General features: G+C 30.9%; 2 protein-coding genes across 2 annotated transcripts; both read right to left on the bottom strand.

Moving 5' to 3' along the window:
- Positions 1–417: 417 nt before the first annotated feature.
- LOC138327490 (temptin-like) lies at positions 418–3,544 on the bottom strand. Its single transcript, XM_069273616.1, has 3 exons — positions 3,205–3,544; positions 1,017–1,167; positions 418–512 (listed from the first exon to the last, which is right to left on the bottom strand). Exons 1-3 carry the CDS (start codon positions 3,382–3,384, stop codon positions 448–450), a joined length of 396 nt encoding a protein of 131 aa, XP_069129717.1. The 5' UTR covers positions 3,385–3,544; the 3' UTR covers positions 418–447.
- A 1,685-nt stretch (positions 3,545–5,229) lies between these two features.
- LOC138326874 (gamma-butyrobetaine dioxygenase-like) lies at positions 5,230–21,408 on the bottom strand. The gene is made up of 15 exons (XM_069272861.1): positions 20,715–21,408; positions 20,481–20,600; positions 20,271–20,374; positions 19,374–19,501; positions 18,905–19,041; positions 18,545–18,603; positions 18,222–18,297; positions 17,674–17,721; positions 17,280–17,404; positions 16,008–16,148; positions 15,611–15,671; positions 12,905–12,958; positions 6,775–6,843; positions 5,871–5,975; positions 5,230–5,365 (listed from the first exon to the last, which is right to left on the bottom strand). The coding sequence occupies exons 1-15, from the start codon at positions 20,820–20,822 to the stop codon at positions 5,258–5,260; spliced, it is 1,443 nt and encodes a 480-aa protein (XP_069128962.1). The 5' UTR covers positions 20,823–21,408; the 3' UTR covers positions 5,230–5,257.
- Positions 21,409–21,893: the final 485 nt, after the last annotated feature.

Below are 21,893 nucleotides of genomic sequence, written 5' to 3'. Positions count from 1 at the left end.
GTATCTTGTTACAAATTTAATCTGTAGGTTCCCCTTGGGTTCTAGTTGTGCATATTGGATTTTGAGATTGGTCAACAGTATGGCCGATAGGCCACCATCTTGGACTTCGATAACTGAAGTTTTTTACCACTATTTCTCAGAAAGTACTGAAGGGATGTGTCTCAAATTGTTTTATATGCAGGTTCCCCTAGGACCCGAGTTGTGCATATTGCATTTTAGGACCGATCGCTCAACAAGATGGTCGACAGGCCACCATCTTGAAATTTGATAGTTGATTTTTATTACCGTTATTTTTTTTTTAAAGTACTGAAGGCATCTGTCTCAAATTTCATCTGTCGGTTCCCTTAGGGCTCTTGTTGTGCATATTTAATTAGTGTATTTCCTCTTGAATATGAACAGATCAAACGAAACAATTGATCAATAATATAAAAGATTTAATACAGTATTTTATGAACAAGCAATATTAGCATTGACAGATTGACACTTTAGATCATTCATAGGCTCGCAGATTCCTGTAAAGAAACAAGAAAAGTGAATAAACTTAAATAAAGATTAGACATTCCTTATAGGAGATGACGCTAACTTAGAACACCTACATATATTGTCGATGATACAAACGAGAGTGTTTCTTAACCTTCTACAAAAGCTTGTTATGGGAATAAACATGTTGTGCACAACTTACATGTATCACTGAACTATTAATAAGACAGCTACCTGTTGTATTTCCCACGATGACTACTAATCATAGAAAGATCTCGAATCCACTTAACGTACTATCATGATGACCCCAGAAAGACTTCACGTACAGTTCACGCCACCGCCATTGATATCGCTTCCACAAGATTACACAGCATAAGAAGAATTTTTAAATACAGTACGCGACCAATCAGTGATGTTTAAAACAAAGTATTAGTACAACGAACATTTTTAAATAAATGTGTGTCAACATTTAGATAAACAAAGTATATTAACAATTATCTTTTTTTTTTTAATTTAAAACATGTGTTTGTGTATACCTGGATGGCCCGTAGCTTTAAGTGATGGAGCTTGGCCAGGTTTCCAAGTACAGCTTGGATCTCCTAATTCGACTCCATTCGATCTGCCGTCCCCATCCGAGTCCGCCATACACAAGTCGTGTGTCCAGCTGTGGCCAGAGGAAGCGAAGTCCTGACCAAAGAAAACGGGCTTTGCACAAACTAGCAAGGCATCAACTTTATTTCTTTTCTGGTTTGAATAGATCGAAGACAACTTGTAAACTACATGTACGTTTTTTTTGGCATCATTCGGTCACTTCATTATCCCTACCAAAGAGATAGAAAGATGTTATTATAAAATATTTAAACAACGGGGTTTGCGATCACGCAATTTTCATGTAAGGAGAATTGACTTGAAATCGCGATTTTTTTTTTTTTTTTTTGCAAACCCCTCCTTTCTATCCACATATCATGACATGTGTAAGAGTCTTATAAGGTACACTGTTTAGTGTCACTCCCGTTACTGTTCTTATTTTGTATAAACTAAGCATTTCTGACTATTTCAAACAATGCATCAAATTAAGATATTCATTACTGAAGTTGATGGAATCAAAAAAGTCGTAAGTACTTCTGGATTTTTTTTTAAATGTGTACGTAAATATGCATGGGTACATTTTGAAATGTCACTACTGTTACAAGTGTTCTGTAAAAACTAAATATGTTGAGGCGAAAAAAGATATATTGCCTTGATCGCATACTTAACACTTCAAATAGAAGCACATGTCTGTATAATACAGTCGTGAATTTGTAAGAGGGATTTTTGTGATAACAGAAGTGACAAATACATGCAGTTTACACCTGTACTTTTGTCAACTCAATTGACAATATGTTTAAAATATGATTGTCCTCTTATTTTTCTAATTCTACAACCTTGTGATGAACTGGTAAGTGGTTATATTCAAAACGATGTTTTTTACCATTATGTGACAGGAAGGACATGTACATATCACATAACAGCAGTGACGCCAAGTCTTCGTACTTTTATTACATTGTCCAGGGTTCAGTATTTCTTTTTTTTCACTTTTTTTTACATCTAACGGCCATTAAAAGAGACATTACATCAAATGCAAATCTACAGTCGACAGCTTTTCGTCTTATAACATGAGTGATATCAAACTCAGATAGTATACAGGTGTAAAAGGAGTGACAATGTGAGCAATGGTTGGACAAAGCTAAGAAACTTTCATAAACTTCATGCTTATAGTTGAAATACATTTTAAGCCAATTTTTAATGACAATAAATCTCTCCATTTTTGCAAGGTTTATAAGTGAGTCTCATATACGTCCTTGATTTTTGCAATAAGAGAGATATTTATTTTGTAACAGTAGTGACTTTGGCTTACAGCAGTGCCAAATGCAAGCAATGCTTGAACAGAATTAATGCTGAAGAAATTTCATGATTCTTTGCTAAGTTTGAAATTTGTTTTAATGAAGACAATGTGTAATGCAATAATAATAAAATTCCCCAGTTTCTGGTAGTACATGTACTATAATCTATTTATTTTACTGGATAAGAGAGAAAATTATCTTGTAACTGTAGTAACTTAGATACTGCGTTCTTTTTGTTCTGCTAGTAATTATTCAGAGAGATTGGGACTAATCGACGGTACTTAACCCACGTCATTTTACAACGGTTTACGATAATCACAAGGTTCAGATAAAGCAACTCTAAAACTGAAATTATACAAAAAATATTATTTTCAATTTTCTATATCATTTATTAATATGAAGTTATTACTAGTTGTATCCCCTTATCCTACACAAATCAAACATTATATCTAAATTATGCTATTTTAATTATACATGATTCCACAGAAGGATTATTAAAAGTATGTATTGTCTTTCTAAAACAAATCCATTGTCAGTGTAGATCGAACACATTTTAATCTTCTAACACAATTTAAAAAAAAAACGAAAAAATATTAGCATTGATAACGTCATTAGTTTCCTTATAACGAATAATGTAAACAAGATTGTGATAATTTATTGTTCCCAACGATGTCTTTCAAATTTGAAAAAGAAACTACATCAATGTTTAAATTTGATCCCTCGTCCGAAACATGTTTTATGAATATGCAAACAATATTAACTTTTATTACAATATCTTACCGCAGTACCGCGTATACAAACAATAACTTTTATTCCTTACCGCATTACCGCGTATACTTACCTGACCAAATAAGTTCCTAGGGCCCGCACCGTGGGGGTTGAGATGTCCCACACCAAGCCACAGTCCAGTAACTCCGGCACAGGGGTTCGGAACTTGTCGGCCGTTAGGTATATTTTGTTGATAGTTAGGGTAGGCAATGGTAACGCCAAGTAAAATGGCGAGTATAATCCCCGAGAACATTGTGGTGACAAGTCAGTGTTAATTCTACTAAATGTACAGGATTCCTGCTGTCTTCAGACTTTATATAAGTGTTCTGATCGCGATAAGACCACGCACTAATCGTGACATAAGCGGGAGATAATGTACAGGTTGTAAAATGATAATATGATTTATAGAATGTCAGATTGACTGGCAAGCCTAACAACACACATCTGAAATACTTTATCTGGAACGGTTGAAAATTCAGAACTTCATAAAGTTTAAAAAGTCGAACATCAGCATTGATCGGAATACTACATACAAGGCCATAGACTAAATTATAATACAGATACCGTAATAACAAATATCATATCATTCTTGTACTATAAAAAGTGCAATTTTTACACAAAGAGTTCTGGTGTACTGTCGGGAATAATGGACGGTACTGAAAGTAGTACTTAGTACTTGGTTTGCTGTTTGACATTACAGAGTGTTGTATGCAATGGAGACAGTTGTTACGTTCAATTTTTCTGACAAAGTCTTTTATGTAGGTACATAATGATGTATACGATTTAACCGCTATTCCCATTGAATTATTATATATGTGGATTTGTGTCTTATTTTGAAGATAATGAATTTTAATTTGGACATTTTAATGTCACAAGTACAAACTATCTTTATCTTGCTATGAGTGAACCACTACTTTGTTGATAGATATGTACAATGTATTGATAAAATACAGTCCATTAATGATCACGGGGAGGTGAGAAAATAGCAAATCAAATAGGACATGTTCTTTTCAATTCATGCATGGGTGACCAGATTTATCACCCTGCAAACCATACAGGTTTCATTCTATCATGATGAGAAATAAAATTCTTAATTATCAGAAATAGGACATAAATAGAAGATTTCTAACGACTTTGTTTCCTATGAAATTTTATGAAACGAGTCAATTTAAAGATTTTTTTTGCGAGCTTTGGCGAGATAATCTTTATCACTTCAAAAGAATCAAGCATAGTTCGCCATTTTGTTCCGCAGTCTTCGAAATCCTGACGTTTCATTTTCAGTGTTTATATCATGAACAAAGCAAATTTTAAAACTTGTGTGATTGTTGTAGAAACAAACAGTGGTAGTGGGCTACGATTCGTATTTTAAACTTTATTCGTTTAGGTTAACATCCTATGATTTGTATTATATATATAAGAATGATATATATGTTACATACAGTCCATGTTACCAACATGTTTGAATGTAGATTCTTGATTAGACTGATGTCTTACATCAAATTCATATCACTAACGCGTTTGATTATAGATACGTCGTCATACTTCATGGTGACAATGATGTCTTACATCAAATCCATGTTAACAACACGTTTGATTGTAGATCCATCGTCATACTTCATGGTGACACTGATGTCTTACATCAAATCCATGTTAACAACACGTTTTATTGTAGATACACCGTCATACTTCTTGGTTAGGCTGCTGTCTGACATCAAATCCATGTTAACAATACGTAAATCGCCGTACTTCTTGGTGTGGCTGACATCTTCCATCCAATCCATGTTACCAACATGTTTTATTATTGATGCATCGTCATACTTCTTGGTGACACTGATGTATTACATCCAATCCATGTTACCAACACGCTTTATTGTAGATAAATCGTCATACTTCTTGGTTAGACTGATGTCTTACATCCAATCCATGTTACCAACACGTTTGATTGTAGATACATCGTCATACTTCTTGGTTAGACTGATGTCTTACATCCAATCCATGTTACCAACACGATTGATTGTCGATAAATCGCCGTACTTCTTGGTGTGACTGACATCTTCCATCCAATCCATGTTACCAACACGTTTGATTGTAGATACATCGTCATACTTCTTGGTGACACTGATGTCTTACATCCAATCCATGTTACCAACACGCTTTATTGTAGATACATTACCGTACTTCTTAGTGAGACTGATCAGACGACTTTTATACTCACAGATATTTACATAGCAACCCTACAACGTACAAATATACAGACGTTTGTATCAGTGTGTGATGATGATTATGATGGTGGTGTTGATGATGATGGTGTTGATGATGATGGTGGTGGTGGTGATGTTCATGGTGGATTAATGTCGATGCCAACATTATTCCGAATATCATCTTCATTAATCAAATGTAGTCATAAGTCAACAGCTCTTTAAATGTGACGTCAGTGTGTAAAGAAACAATCTTTGAGTATTCGGTTAATCAAATTGACCGAATTAAAAATTTTCAATATAGAATAAACAGAACGATAATCAGGTTTAGATCAACCTTTGAATAATCCATCAGCAGTATCTATCATACAGTTTTAAAGAAATGACAAGAAAATATATAGAAGGTTCCTAAAACGATCAACAACACGTTAAGACGGTTTCGATCTATGAATATGACTCCCCACTATGAATACATAAGTACAAAATAAATAAAAATTTTGGTGAAATATAGTTTAAAAAGTTGAGAACATTGTAGGTTTACCTGCAAATGCCGTTCACCTCTTCCACCTGAAAATGAATTTCGGCTGTGTGCCATTCGCCTGTTGTTGAAAGCAACCAAATCTCCCGGCTGGAGACGAACTTCATTCTGAATTATAATAGGAAATCAATTGATAAAAACGCAAAGATTAGAACGAAAAAGCTTAAACATAAAGTGCGACACTTTATCAGCATTTCAAGGGTTATTATTTCATCTCAACTTATACATCATCTATCAGATTATCAAAAGGTCGAGAAAATTTCAACACAACGAAGATTTCATGTTACACAGTATACATGAGTTCGCTATCAAGGGTTCTTAATAAAATTCTTGCATTCATCCATACCATTTATACAATTATTTGCAAAACATTTGAATTCGCGAAATCACGGGAAAATTGGTATTTGTTGAAAATAAAGTGGTTTACAGTAGTTTAATCTCTGTGAAATGTCGGATCATTTCTGTAAAATGTCGGATCATCTCTGTGAAATGTCGGATCATCTCTGTAAAATGTCGGATCAATTCTGTGAAATGTCGGATCATCTCTGTGAAATGTCGGATCATCTCTGTAAAATGTCGGATCATCTCTGTGAAATGTCGGATCATCTCTGTGAAATGTCGGATCATCTCTGTAAAATGTCGGATCATTTCTGTGAAATGTCGGATCATCTCTGTAAAATGTCGGATCAATTCTGTGAAATGTCGGATCATCTCTGTGAAATGTCGGATCATCTCTGTAAAATGTCGGATCATCTCTGTGAAATGTCGGATCATCTCTGTGAAATGTCGGATCATCTCTGTAAAATGTCGGATCATTTCTGTAAAATGTCGGATCATCTCTGTGAAATGTCGGATCATCTGTAAAATGTCGGATCATCTGTAAAATGTGTAAAATGAATAAGCGAACCTTTGTATGGAAGTTGGAAATGGCTCTTGCAAACATCTGGTATGCTCTGTAATATTGGGGTACAACATCCTGTAATGTAGAAAGGGGTAATGAATAGGTAGGTATTTTGGCGGTAATCTATACTTCGCTAAAATATAATTGCGGTGATTGCATTTTTTCAATTAATATAACTGATAATAATAACTGCATGTATATTCATTAAAATGTGTTGTATGGACAATAAATATAACTGATAATAATACTGCATGTATGGTCATTAAAATGTGTTGTATGGACAATTAATATAACTGATGATGATTTCTGCATGTATGGTCATCAAAATATGTTGTATGGTCAATTAATATAACTGATAATAATACTGCATGTATGTTCATTAAAATGTGTTGTATGGACAATTAATATAACTGATAATAATAACTGCATGTATATTCATTAAAATGTGTTGTATGGACAATTAATATAACTGATAATAATACTACATGTATGGTCATTAAAATGTGTTGTATGGTCAATTAATATAACTGATGATAATAACTGCATGTATGTTCATTAAAATGTGTTGTATGGACAATTAATATAACTGATAATAATAACTGCATGTATGTTCATTAAAATGTGTTGTATGGACAATTAATATAACTGATAATAATTACTGCATGTATGTTCATTAAAATGTGTTGTATGGACAATTAATATAACTGATAATAATAACTGCATGTATGTTCATTAAAATGTGTTGTATGGACAATTAATATAACTGATAATAATAACTGCATGTATGTTCATTAAAATGTGTTGTATGGACAATTAATATAACTGATAATAATAACTGCATGTATGGTCATTAAAATGTGTTGTATGGACAATTAATATAACTGATAATAATAACTGCATGTATGTTCATTAAAATGTGTTGTATGGACAATTAATATAACTGATGATGATTTCTGCATGTATGGTCATTAAAATGTGTTGTATGGACAATTAATATAACTGATAATAATAACTGCATGTATGTTCATTAAAATGTGTTGTATGGACAATTAATATAACTGATGATGATTTCTGCATGTATGGTCATTAAAATATGTTGTATGGACAATTACTATAACTGATAATAATAACTGCATGTATGTTCATTAAAATGTGTTGTATGGACAATTAATAATAACTGATGAAGATTTCTGCATGTATGGTCATTAAAATGTGTTGTATGGACAATTAATATAACTGATAATAATAACTGCATGTATGTTCATTAAAAAATGTGTGTTGTATGGACATTAATAACCTATATGTCATGATAGCGCAAAAATTTAATGCATGTATGGTCATTAAAATGTGTTGTATGGACAATTAATATAACTGATGATAATAACTGCATGTATGTTCATTAAAATGTGTTGTATGGACAATTAATATAACTGATGAAGATTTCTGCATGTATGGTCATTAAAATGTGTTGTATGGACAATTAATATAACTGATAATAATAACTGCATGTATGTTCATTAAAATGTGTTGTATGGACAATTAATATAACTGATAATAATTACTGCATGTATGTTCATTAAAATGTGTTGTATGGACAATTAATATAACTGATAATAATAACTGCATGTATGTTCATTAAAATGTGTTGTATGGACAATTAATATAACTGATAATAATAACTGCATGTATGGTCATTAAAATGTGTTGTATGGACAATTAATATAACTGATAATAATAACTGCATGTATGTTCATTAAAATGTGTTGTATGGACAATTAATATAACTGATAATAATAACTGCATGTATGTTCATTAAAATGTGTTGTATGGACAATTAATATAACTGATAATAATAACTGCATGTATGTTCATTAAAAATGTGTTGTATGGATACAATTAATATAACTGATAATAATAACTGCATGTATGTTCATTAAAATGTGTTGTATGGACAATTAATATAACTGATAATAATAACTGCATGTATGTTCATTAAAATGTGTTGTATGGACAATTAATATAACTGATAATAATACTGCATGTATGGTCATTAAAATGTGTTGTATGGACAATTAATATAACTGATAATAATAACTGCATGTATGTTCATTAAAATGTGTTGTATGGACAATTAATATAACTGATAATAATAACTGCATGTATGTTCATTAAAATGTGTTGTATGGACAATTAATATAACTGATAATAATAACTGCATGTATGTTCATTAAAATGTGTTGTATGGACAATTAATATAACTGATAATAATAACTGCATGTATGTTCATTAAAATGTGTTGTATGGACAATTAATATAACTGATAATAATAACTGCATGTATGTTCATTAAAATGTGTTGTATGGACAATTAATATAACTGATAATAATAACTGCATGTATGTTCATTAAAATGTGTTGTATGGACAATTAATATATAACTGATGAAGATTTCTCATGTATGGTCATTAAAATGTGTTGTATGGACAATTAATATAACTGATAATAATAACTGCATGTATGTTCATTAAAATGTGTTGTATGGACAATTAATATAACTGATGAAGATTTCTCATGTATGGTCATTAAAATGTGTTGTATGGACAATTAATATAACTGATAATAATAACTGCATGTATGTTCATTAAAATGTGTTGTATGGACAATTAATATAACTGATAAAAATAAATGCATGTATGGTCATTAAAATGTGTTGTATGGACAATTAATATAACTGATGATAATAACTGCATGTATGTTCATTAAAATGTGTTGTATGGACAATTAATATAACTGATGAAGATTTCTGCATGTATGGTCATTAAAATGTGTTGTATGGACAATTAATATAACTGATAATAATTACTGCATGTATGTTCATTAAATGTGTTATGGACAATAATAAAAGAATTTCTGGTATGTCATTAAAATGTGTTGTATGGACAATTAATTAATGATAATAATACTGCATGTATGTCATTAAAATGTGTTGTATGGACAATTAATATAACTGATAATAATAACTGCATGTATGTTCATTAAAATGTGTTGTATGGACAATTAATATAACTGATAATAATAACTGCATGTATGTTCATTAAAATGTGTTGTATGGACAATTAATATAACTGATAATAATAACTGCATGTATGTTCATTAAAATGTGTTGTATGGACAATTAATATAACTGATAATAATAACTGCATGTATGTTCATTAAAATGTGTTGTATGGACAATTAATATAACTGATAATAATAACTGCATGTATGGTCATTAAAATGTGTTGTATGGACAATTAATATAACTGATAATAATAACTGCATGTATGTTCATTAAAATGTGTTGTATGGACAATTAATATAACTGATAAGAATTTGCATGTATGGTCATTAAAATGTGTTGTATGGACAATTAATATAACTGATAATAATAACTGCATGTATGTTCATTAAAATGTGTTGTATGGACAATTAATATAACTGATAATAATAATGCATGTATGTCATTAAAATGTGTTGTATGGACAATTAATATAACTGATAATAACTGCATGTATGTTCATTAAAATGTGTTGTATGGACAATATAAATTAATGATATTATATTAATCATGAATATGTAGTCATTAAAATGTGTTGTATGGACAATTAATATATAACTGATAATAATACTGCATGTATGTTCATTAAAATGTGTTGTATGGACAATTAATATAACTGATATAATAACTGCATGTATGTTCATTAAAATGTGTTGTATGGACAATTAATATAACTGATGATAATACTGCATGTATGTTCATTAAAATGTGTTGTATGGACAATTAATATAACTGATGATAATACTGCATGTATGTTCATTAAAATGTGTTGTATGGACAATTAATATAACTGATAATAATAACTGCATGTATGTTCATTAAAATGTGTTGTATGGACAATTAATATAACTGATGATAATATACTGCATGTATGTTCATTAAAATGTGTTGTATGGACAATTAATATAACTGATAATAATAACTGCATGTATGTTCATTAAAATGTGTTGTATGGACAATTAATATAACTGATATAATTAATTTATGTATGTCATTAAAATGTGTTGTATGTGTTAACGATATATTAAATTAAATGTGTTGTATGGACAATTAATATAACTGATGATAATTATTGCATGTATGTTCATTAAAATGTGTTGTATGGACAATTAATATAACTGATAATAATATGCATGTATGTTCATTAAAATGGTTGTATGGACAATTAATATAACTGATGATAATTACTGCATGTATGTCATTAAAATGTGTTGTATGGACAATTAATATAACTGATAATAATACTACATGTGTATGGTCATTAAAATGTGTTGTATGGACAATTAATAAATACTGATGATAATTATTGCATGTATGTTCATTAAAATGTGTTGTATGGACAATTAATATAACTGATGATAATTACTGCATGTATGTCATTAAAATGTGTTGTATGGACAATTAATATAACTGATAATAATACTGCATGTATGGTCATTAAAATGTGTTGTATGGACAATTAATATAACTGATGATAATTTCTGCATGTATGGTCATTAAAATGTGTTGTATGGACAATTAATATAACTGATGATAATACTGCATGTATGGTCATTAAAATGTGTTGTATGGACAATTAATATAACTGATGATAATTACTGCATGTATGGTCATTAAAATGTGTTGTATGGACAATTAATATAACTGATAATAATAACTGCATGTATGTTCATTAAAATGTGTTGTATGGACAATTAATATAACTGATGATAATTATTGCATGTATGTTCATTAAAATGTGTTGTATGGACAATTAATATAACTGATGATAATTACTGCATGTATGGTCCTTAAAATGTGTTGTATGGTCAATTAATATAACTGATAATAATACTACCTGTGGTCTTAATATGGTCATTAAAATGTGTTGTATGGACAATTAATATAACTGATGATAATTATTGCATGTATGTTCATTAAAATGTGTTGTATGGACAATTAATATAACTGATGATAATTACTGCATGTATGGTCCTTAAAATGTGTTGTATGGTCAATTAATATAACTGATAATAATACTGCATGTATGGTCATTAAAATGTGTTGTATGGACAATTAATATAACTGATAATAATAACTGCATGTATGTTCATTAAAATGTGTTGTATGGACAATTAATATAACTGATAATAATACTGCATGTATGGTCATTAAAATGTGTTGTATGGACAATTAATATAACTGATAATAATAACTGCATGTATGTTCATTAAAATGTGTTGTATGGACAATTAATATAACTGATAATAATAACTGCATGTAGTTCATTAAAATGTGTTGTATGGACAATTAATATAACTGATAATAATACTGCATGTATGGTCATTAAAATGTGTTGTAGACAATTATATAACGTATTACAATTATGGACAATTAATATAACTGATAATAATAAAACTGCATGTATGTTCATTAAAATGTGTTGTATGGACAATTATAAACTGATATAATAACTGCATGTATGTTCATTAAAATGTATTGTATGGACAATAAATATAACTGATAATAATTACTGCATGTATGTTCATTAAAATGTGTTGTATGGACAATTAATATAACTGATAATAATTACTGCATGTATGTTCATTAAAATGTGTTGTATGGTCAATTAATATAACTGATAATAATACTGCATGTATGTTCATTAAAATGTATTGTATGGACAATAAATATAACTGATAATAATTACTGCATGTATGGTCATTAAAATGTGTTGTATGGACAATTAATATAACTGATGATGATTTCTGCATGTATGGTCATTAAAATATGTTGTATGGACAATAAATATAACTGATGATGATGATTTCTGCATGTATGGTCATTAAAATGTGTTGTATGAACAATAATATAATTGATAATAATTACTGCATGTATGATCATTAAAATGTGTTGCATGAACATAATAATCTACATGCATTTTAATTTTTTTTTGAATCAGTTATGGTCATATAAAAAAAATTCTTACTTGAAATGTAGATATGCACCGAATCGTTAAAAAATACAGAGAGAGTAAATCAAATGTACACAGCTATCTTACCTGTGCTATCTCTGCGACGCCAGCAGACACAGGACTCCAGAATACTCCAATTATCTAAGTAAAAACATATGATTTACAGAAAAGATATTACCATTTTTCTAAACGACATTTTAATAATAAAAAAAACACATTATAAAGATCATGAGTACAGAACTAACTCTTTTGTCTAATTTTATAAAATATTTTTACAATATCAGATATTTCAGAATATAAAGCATAGCACTATTTTAACAAACGATGTTATAGTTCATCAGCAGAATTCTAAAATCAAATTATATATCTTAAGCCTTTATCTTTCGAATGCTTGGTTGTGTAGATAACTTATGGCTCACTTTTGCAAAACGGGCCGAGACATTTCATACCTGCGCACAATAGATGTAAACAAACATATAGACGAACACGTTATGTTAGTGTTATTTTGGACTGAAGAAGGCACTTTAGTGGCTGAATACATATTCCATAGAAATTATTTTGATTTTACTTTTACTTTGTATTTATTTTGGCCTTTTATTTCGGAATATTAATATACTAGCTTTATACCGTTTTTACCTCATTATGGTAAAGGTGGTGTTCAAGCTAATGTTAAAAATCCCATAGAAACTGCCCACAGTCCAATTTTCTTGAAACTTTGCATATTGTAAGTACTACTAGTTGTCCCTTTAAAACGACACTTCTTTTTCCTTTTGTGATTTTAAAAAGGCCCAAAGGGCCTGAATTCTTTGTAGTCATTTTCATTAAAACTACCTGCACAAACATGCCAAAAAAGGTTAGCCTTTGTTAAATATTCTACATTTATTATTCATAAATCATTTGAGTAGATCGTATACTTTGTAATTAAGTCATTTCTTTTAGAATTTTAACGGAAAATTTTGTTTGAAATAATATTTTTTACGAAAATTTAACACTTTTTGGAAAAAACGAAAACGAAACATTAAAAAATAGAGAGTGCATGTAGCAACGGAACACTTCTTTGTTAGTATACCTAGTTATACATTTCCAGTTTATAATTCCAGAGTCCGATATAAGTGAAAATCGGTGTACAGTAATAATTTTTGATGCTAAATATCATGGTAACACCTTTTAAAATATTGGTTGCCATGGTAACAAAACGGAGGCCTCTGATTGGCTGAAATTTAAATGATGTCAGAATTAAGTGAAAATTGGTATATATGTGTTACAAGGTATGCTGAATAACATGGTAACACTTTCAAAAAGATCAGTTGCCATGGAAACAAAATGGAGGCCTCTGATTGGTTGTAATTTAGATATTGTCAGATTTAAGTGAAAATTGGTATATATGGGTTATAAAATATGCTGAATAACATGGAATCCCTTTTTAAACGATTGGTTGCCATGGAAACAAAATGGAGGTCTCTGATTGGTTGAAATTTAGATATTATTAGATATTAGTGAAATTGGTACATATTGGTTATGGGGTAGGCCGAATGAGATAGTAATAGTTTTAAATACATTGTTGCCATTGTTTCGAAATAAAAGCCGTCTGATTGCATAAAATTAAGATTGTAGCCTTTGTGGTGCTGGTATCATTTTTAAATTATACATACTTTAGTTGAAATACCACATACCCAAAGCAATTTTAGAAAATATCATTTCAGGCCCTTTATGCCTTTTTAAAACATACAAAATAAATAAACAACACATAAAAAGTAGCTATGTACCTAGACCTTTAACACTGCAAAATTTGAAAAAAATCGGCACGTGGGCGGATTATGCAACCCCACCTTTTGTATGTAAAGAGGATTTTTACTTGCTTGAAATACAATTTGTATTATCATCTCAAAACATCAAAATAACGTTCATGTTAGCAACGTTACTTCTAATTGACTTAAACATATGCTTAATTATATATTAGAGAAAAGAGTCCCCCAATTAATTTGGTATGTCACTAGATTAGATTGAATTCTAAGAATTGTTATGTTATGGAGCTAAACAAAAGTTTAGTGAAATGTTTTATGATGAAACTTCAATTTATGAGATATATCTTCATCTATTCAATTTAATCTTTATAGTTATATGTGCCATAACTGGGGTGAGCGATAATGTTGACAGGTTATTTTTTCTCTTCAGTAATCTATTTAAAACCATAAGTTTTGGTGAATACAGTTGTGAAACTCATTCAAATTGACAAACATGTATTATGCCTTATAAACATAAGTTACAACACAGAATTTAAGCAAAGTAAAGTTCTTGTCGTTTATGCCTTACAAATGTTTAGATAAAAATATAACTGCATAAATCAGTTTACAATAACTAATAACACTGCTTAAAATGTGAAATGAAATTGGCTTCATGGTCTGACCGTATGTACTCTTTTCTGCTAATCTAAATGTGTAAACTTACAACTTATACATTGTAAGTGTTGGAATTCCGCAAAATTCTCACTTCTGCTGGTGAATAACATATTAAAAGTTATTGATTTGTGAGTATGATAATTACGGCACAACTTTAGATATGTACATCATCAAGCGACACACTCAATATGAACTTATTTTATAACCAAACAAACTAATACAGAAATGGTGTAACACATGTTACAATGTGAATTGTCATGGGGTTTTGATGTTGGTGATCATGTGACAGATTAGAGAATTAATAAGTATTGATATAACTATTTTTTAATTTCATCAGGTTATACATGTATTAAAAACTACGCTTTATTATTTAATCCAATATCGAACACCTTACCTCGTGTTCGTTGTTCAAGTTGATAACTGGCCTTTGTATATGTAGATGGATAGGGGTATCTCTGTGAAAGAAATCAATATCAATGATTTATATATCATTGAAAATAAAACAGATGAGGCGTTGTCTTTTTTATTCAACAAATACATTGAATATCGAGATGATAAGGTTAAAACTGAAAAAAAAAACTGATAACTGAGAAATTGCAATGGGGTGAGGGGTCAGTGGATAGAAGAACACAATTCACTCTGTTTAAAATAATTTTTTTTCAAATGAAAATTTTTATGCTAGCTATCTAATTAGATATATTGCAAATTATATTGTGTACAATCCATCACATTTTTGCATAACTTGGACAAATAAAGTTAAATGTAAGAATTGTTGACATAGTTTAATTGACCTTGACTCGTGATTCCGGACAAATGTACACGGAGTAGTGGTCAGTGTTTTAAATTCGACAGGATTCGTTTGTCGGAATTCCTCACAGACGGCAAACAAGTCAACAAAGATTGTTTCCCCTCCGACCAGACTAACATCAAATCTGGAATAGGTACAAAATTGTTTGGATTATCATAATTAAATTTGGAATACAGGTACAAAATTATTTGGATTATCATATGTGAACAGCTTCGCACATTACCCCGCCTCAGACAAAAATCTTCCTATTGGTAAAATATCCAAGATATAGACATATTAGGCTGGTCGAAAAGTATCAGGTATGGATGATAGAGTTATCGTTCTTTGCCACTAACGTCATAAGCACAACAAGATGGCGGTCAAGAAACGCTTCGCCATCCGAGAAATGGAATCACGAAATGTATGACGATGCCGCTGATGACCACTGTCAAAAGCAATACGAAATTGGGAATACTTATTTAGGAGTATTTCATAGTAATGGATCATGCCAACTCATTCCATTAGGTGAAAATGATTACGTTTTGAATTATTTTGGTTACCATTCATAAAGCATTTTGAAGTTACTGAAGCATAATTCTCAATATTTTTTGGGGTTATGAAGTCATAGACAAAACACGGAAGGACATTCTTCATAGACGCGTCCGTCCTTTTTTGTCCATAACTTCATAACCATTAAAGATATTGACAATAATGCTTATAATTTAATTAAGATAATTCACTCAGGTACTAATTAGGCGTAAATTTCCACGATTTTACTTACCTTTTCAATAAAACAAACTGAGTTGTGGCGCAGTGATCTTATCCAATAATTCAGTTTGGCCGATGACTGTACCGCTTTTAAAATTCCCAGCGAAACTGTTTTGTTTATATGACGTCATAATACTTGACGTACAATTCGTTATACAATTTGTTAGTGACCACGGAAACATATTGAGTTTAAACCAAACGATTCATGTATCGGCCGTGTCTCGCCCGATAGAGTTTATTTAGACCAAATGGTCGTATTTGTAAACAAGTACGCGATTTACATGCAAAAGATAACTAATTTGATTTATTTTTTTCCGTAGTATAAATCTTACACAACAGTTATAATACCGGAATGAAAACCATGATAGGCTGAGTAACTGCAGTATCTTTGGGGATGCAAGAATGCTACAAACTGAATGATAGATAAATTGCATAACTACAAGGAATATTAAATCGCAATAAATAGAAAATAATCACGTTCTCATTAACAATACAATAAAAGTAATACTTAAGACAGTGTAGAAACTGTATTCCCGGCGCCGACTCGTAGTACGGAAGGTCTGTATGGAATTGTAACTTAGACCGCGTGTACGCCACATTGGTCGGATGTTCCATCGCAATGACGTCATAAATCTGTCACAGAAATATTGTTGAGAATGGTTTTTGATAAGGCTAAACTCCGTCTTCCCTGTTCTGACTCTTTAACATTTTTGAACAATTATACATATTTTTTTCTTTTTAAAAAAGCCATAACAAAACGCAAATTAATTATCAAAACATACATATGCAATCATGTGCCACATGCATAACCTATATTATGAAGCTTGTTTTTCAATATAACAACAATCTTTACCTCTATGAATTACTTTGTTTTTCTTCAATTAAAATATTGTATAACCTACTTTTCCATAAGTGTTATCCAGAAGCTGCGCCAGATGTTTCGGAATGAACTTAATGAAAATAAAAAGACAAATATTACCTCATCCCTTTCGTCTTTGCATGTTATCGTATTTTTCTGGAAGGGTATCGACTGCGACGAAATTATTTGTATCTCAAAATCTTGTGGTTTTCTATCGATGCTCCACTCTCATCCCGTAAGTCACATTCAATACTTATCCAAAAGAGTAGTAACTCTTTAATATGCAAAGACATGTTTATCAATATCAAGACTGTTTACCTGTAAATAATTTACTACACAATCCACTTATTATATTGGTATAACCCCTCTTATTCAAAATTTGCATGGTAAGATGTATTTATTAAAATACGTTCGAAAAATAAGACAAAATACGGCCGATATGAAAGACTTCAAGCTTAATAGTTATTTGTCTTTTAAGCTCTGTGGCAATGCGATACCCAGCGCATGGTTTTACGAAATTTTACTACTGGGAAATAGTTTTAAATAATTGATAGTATATTATATTAGGGAGGAAATGTTATAAAATTTTACCTCGGATACCAGATTAGGTACAACAGGTGCCCCCTTAATAAGTCCAAGACCATGCTCATTAATATTCTTCAGCCACCTGAAGTAGTCATTTATGAGGAGGATTGTTAAGCTCTAATCGAGATATGAGAAATTAGTTTTCGTGTAGAGACAACATTCCATTGCATATCTATGTACAATACTTTTCACTGACAAATATTTTGAGAAAAGACGCACCACTATCCATTATCTTTCTGCAGTAATAATTTTAAATATGATGATATATCCAAACCTTAACACCTATAAGTACCTTTTCTATCTGTTCAAGTATTAAGTGACTTTCATACCTGTACACGTGTTTATCATCCGCCTCACAATCTGCCCACGTGACACTCGGCAATGTAGACTGGAATTAACCCGGAATCAAATTTCTTTGATATACAAATTATAATCAAGGAATCAAATGCATTAACCTTTGTATCACGGGATCGCTGGACAACATGTTATGACTTATGATCGAAATATAGCATTGTACATTTAAAAACAAATAAAAAGCAAACAATTTTTTTAATTTGGGTTCCAATGTGCCTTCTAAATACGATATGATAATAATTATTGCAATGATACATTTAGGTTTTTGCCTTAGTGAGTTATAAAATGAAAACACTTCGATCATTACGTCATTGATGAAATTATAATTAACTTACCCCAGTATACAGTGAGGTCTTTACGGCGGCTTTCCTCGCCGATAAACTACTGAGTGAGTAACAATATTTCCTCAGGAAATCTGACGACATCACTCCACAGTGATTGTCATCCCACAGAATCTGTATTCGCCCATCGTCTGAAACAGTTGGGGTTGACTTCATTCACAGTGTGTAATTATCTTAACTTGGTGGGAAAAATCAGTTTTATATACGTATACTTATGCTTTCAGTTTGAGAATATAAAAAATATAGATTAGATTATTTAAGTTACAGTTCAAAATAGACACAAAGACATTTCGAAAATGTTCAGTTATTTTTTTATGAGAACTTTTTCTTATACTTTTTGATTTATTAATATTTGTCCGATTTATCTAATAGACATGGTTGGTATGGAACATATGTTTATGTGTTATGTACATGTATGTCTATATCTATCTCTGTCATCACACATTCAGTTATAACATATTACCTGCTATTTTGACATCTTTGACTTTTATCTCGAGTGGCAGTTTGTCTACCTCTATCAATACTTGGTTGACTTTAGTAGAATAACATTCCTCACAAAGACAATGGTGCCTCAGCCAAACGGCATGGTACCTTAATACAATCATTTCATTTTCATTTCAAGAAACCCTATTTTAATGCATTTGTGCTATCGTACCTAAATAATTAAAAATAATCCACACACACATATATATATATATTAACAACAAATATTATTATTATTATGACGCACATTAGCTTAGTTTCGTGCGTTAAAGCCATACTATACGGAGATATCAACAAAAAGTTTGATTCGACCCCGTTATTGATAATATTTGTAGATGTAGTTGAAATTAAGTTTTATCAAAGAATAATTATAATGATTTCTTGATAACTTTGGAACAGCAGTTGTTGAAAATCTATACTTGTTATCACGCCTTTATTTTAAACTGGTCGCAATAGAAGTAACGATTATTGCCGAACTGAAGTTGGAAAGTTCATGACCCGTTCTCGGAAGAGTTCGGACTGACGTTACATAGTAACGGTAGTCATATGACGTTCTCGACAAAGACGTTACAATGTCGCCTTCGGCTTGTTTGACCTAGCGATGTTCAAATTTTATTTGATTTTTATCAAAAAGTTTCAGAATCATATTCGCTCGTCTTGACTTCGATTTAGTCCCGTTTACAACATGATTTTTTTCAACATTCTTCTAAATCATAAAAAATAAGATAAATACGGATATTGGGACTTTAAAGTATTACCATTTAGCACTCTCATCTTTGTTCATAACTAAAAGAGAGGGCAATGGAAAAACACTCAGCAAATTAATTATATACAATTTTTTACATATGGTGAAGAGCTGAAAAAATCCAAATCCTACCTGGACATCTTTCCGTCATTCCACTCCATATCTATTCTACTTCCTCCGTCATTCACACTGGCAGACTTCACAACCATCTTAGAACAATTAGCAGGGTATGGTGCCTACAATGACCAATGTAACAGTGTAATTTGTATAGATATGACAGCTTTATTCACCTGTTCTGTATGAATTCGGTGGTAAATTCAAATGATCTACAGAGATACGTACCCCTGCTGAAAATGATTGGCGGCGCTCTAAAGGTCTACCAACATTACAGTCTCGGAAAGGAATTAATGAAACACCGATACCTGAGAATAAAGACAAAACAATGAAAAACATATAACAACACTATTAATTAAAACACTCAAAAGATATATTTTCAGCTACTGCAAATCTAGTTATCTCAATCTAATGCCATACAAAAGACATATAAGTAGTATAAATAAGTATTTCTATTTACACGTAGAAAAGAAATGTATTTAGTGTCTCACCTTCGTGCACAGTAATTTGTGCATATGAACATTTAGATAGAAGAGTCCACAGACGCCTTCGACAAAGAATCTTCAACATTTCGTGAGTCGATGTTCAGCCGTCAGACTGGACGATAAGCGAAAATACTAATAGACGTTACGTCCTTTGGGTTGGTAACATATGCTGCGCATAAGTTTCCATTTAATAAATAAAACTGCACCTGTTGACGTTTTCTATAGTTTTATCGCTGCATGACTTTCACATCGGAGTAAAGTATCGATTTCGCTACAATTAGATATGCCAATGATAAACATTGTGTTAGGTATCAAATTGTAGTTCTGGCGTCATAAAAAATCTATAATAACTATTGAATAATCGAGAAGAGGTATTTGTTTAAGAACTAAAACCCTGTAAATATTTACCTCAACAATATAACTTTTAGTCAGGATTACCTTGAATAGATTATATATTTTGGAGATTTAACATAAACCTCAGTCTACTCTTTAATATGCCGTTTTCACGATGGTTGTGCTATAGCCCAAAACATAACGATGTATTCAAGATTATAATTCAATCACATCGTTCGAAATTTCAAATTTCATGAGAGACTTGTTTGTTCTAACAGCATTGCGAAATGGAAAGGGTACGTGAACGGGTGGATAGACTTTCGCGCATGTTCTCAATTGGCACACAGCACGTGCAGAATACTCGCGCGATGGCGACACTGTGTACCAAGTTCACCCGATAACAAATGTAACAGAACGTTTATATGGCAGTATATAGTAAAGAGACGACATATTTTATCATTAATATCAGCTTTTTTATTTTTAAACTATTCTACATTACATTGACTTTCACTCAATCAAAAAGATCCTTGAATACGAATACATGTTATTTGTGAAAAAGTTGAATATAAATTGTCTTGGAGCTGTAATGTTATTGTGACGTCACAAATGTAGCTGTCAGTTGGTATCCCGTACATAAATGGATGGATAAATCTAAATGTTGTCGTTTGTTATCACCACTTAGATAATTTATTTTTTGTCCTTTAGAGTAACATCCCGTACATGAGAAAACCTTCATGAATGGATGGATAAATCTAAATATAGTCTTTTGTTATCACTACTTCGATACTTTATTTTTTGTCCTTTAGAGTAACATCTTATCGTC

Source organism: Argopecten irradians, chromosome 7 (genome assembly GCF_041381155.1).
Source record: "Argopecten irradians isolate NY chromosome 7, Ai_NY, whole genome shotgun sequence".
Taxonomy (NCBI): domain Eukaryota; kingdom Metazoa; phylum Mollusca; class Bivalvia; order Pectinida; family Pectinidae; genus Argopecten; species Argopecten irradians.
This window is presented reverse-complemented; position numbering and strand designations above follow the sequence as displayed.

What these genes read in the sequence shown, in the direction of transcription:
- LOC138327490 (XM_069273616.1), bottom strand. Translation starts at nt 3,384, where the DNA reads ATGTTCTCGGGGATTATACTCGCCATTTTACTTGGCGTTACCATTGCC. An exon ending in CTAGGAACTTATTTGGTCAG is followed by an intron (nt 1,168 to 3,204) that starts GTAAGTATACGC and finishes TTCTTTGGTCAG; the next exon opens with GACTTCGCTTCCTCTGGCCA. An exon ending in TAAAGCTACGGGCCATCCAG is followed by an intron (nt 513 to 1,016) that starts GTATACACAAAC and finishes GTTTCTTTACAG; the next exon opens with GAATCTGCGAGCCTATGAAT.
- LOC138326874 (XM_069272861.1), bottom strand. Translation starts at nt 20,822, where the DNA reads ATGTTGAAGATTCTTTGTCGAAGGCGTCTGTGGACTCTTCTATCTAAA. An exon ending in AATGACGGAAAGATGTCCAG is followed by an intron (nt 19,502 to 20,270) that starts GTAGGATTTGGA and finishes GATTGTATTAAG; the next exon opens with GTACCATGCCGTTTGGCTGA. An exon ending in GCGTCGCAGAGATAGCACAG is followed by an intron (nt 6,844 to 12,904) that starts GTAAGATAGCTG and finishes TCTACATTACAG; the next exon opens with GATGTTGTACCCCAATATTA.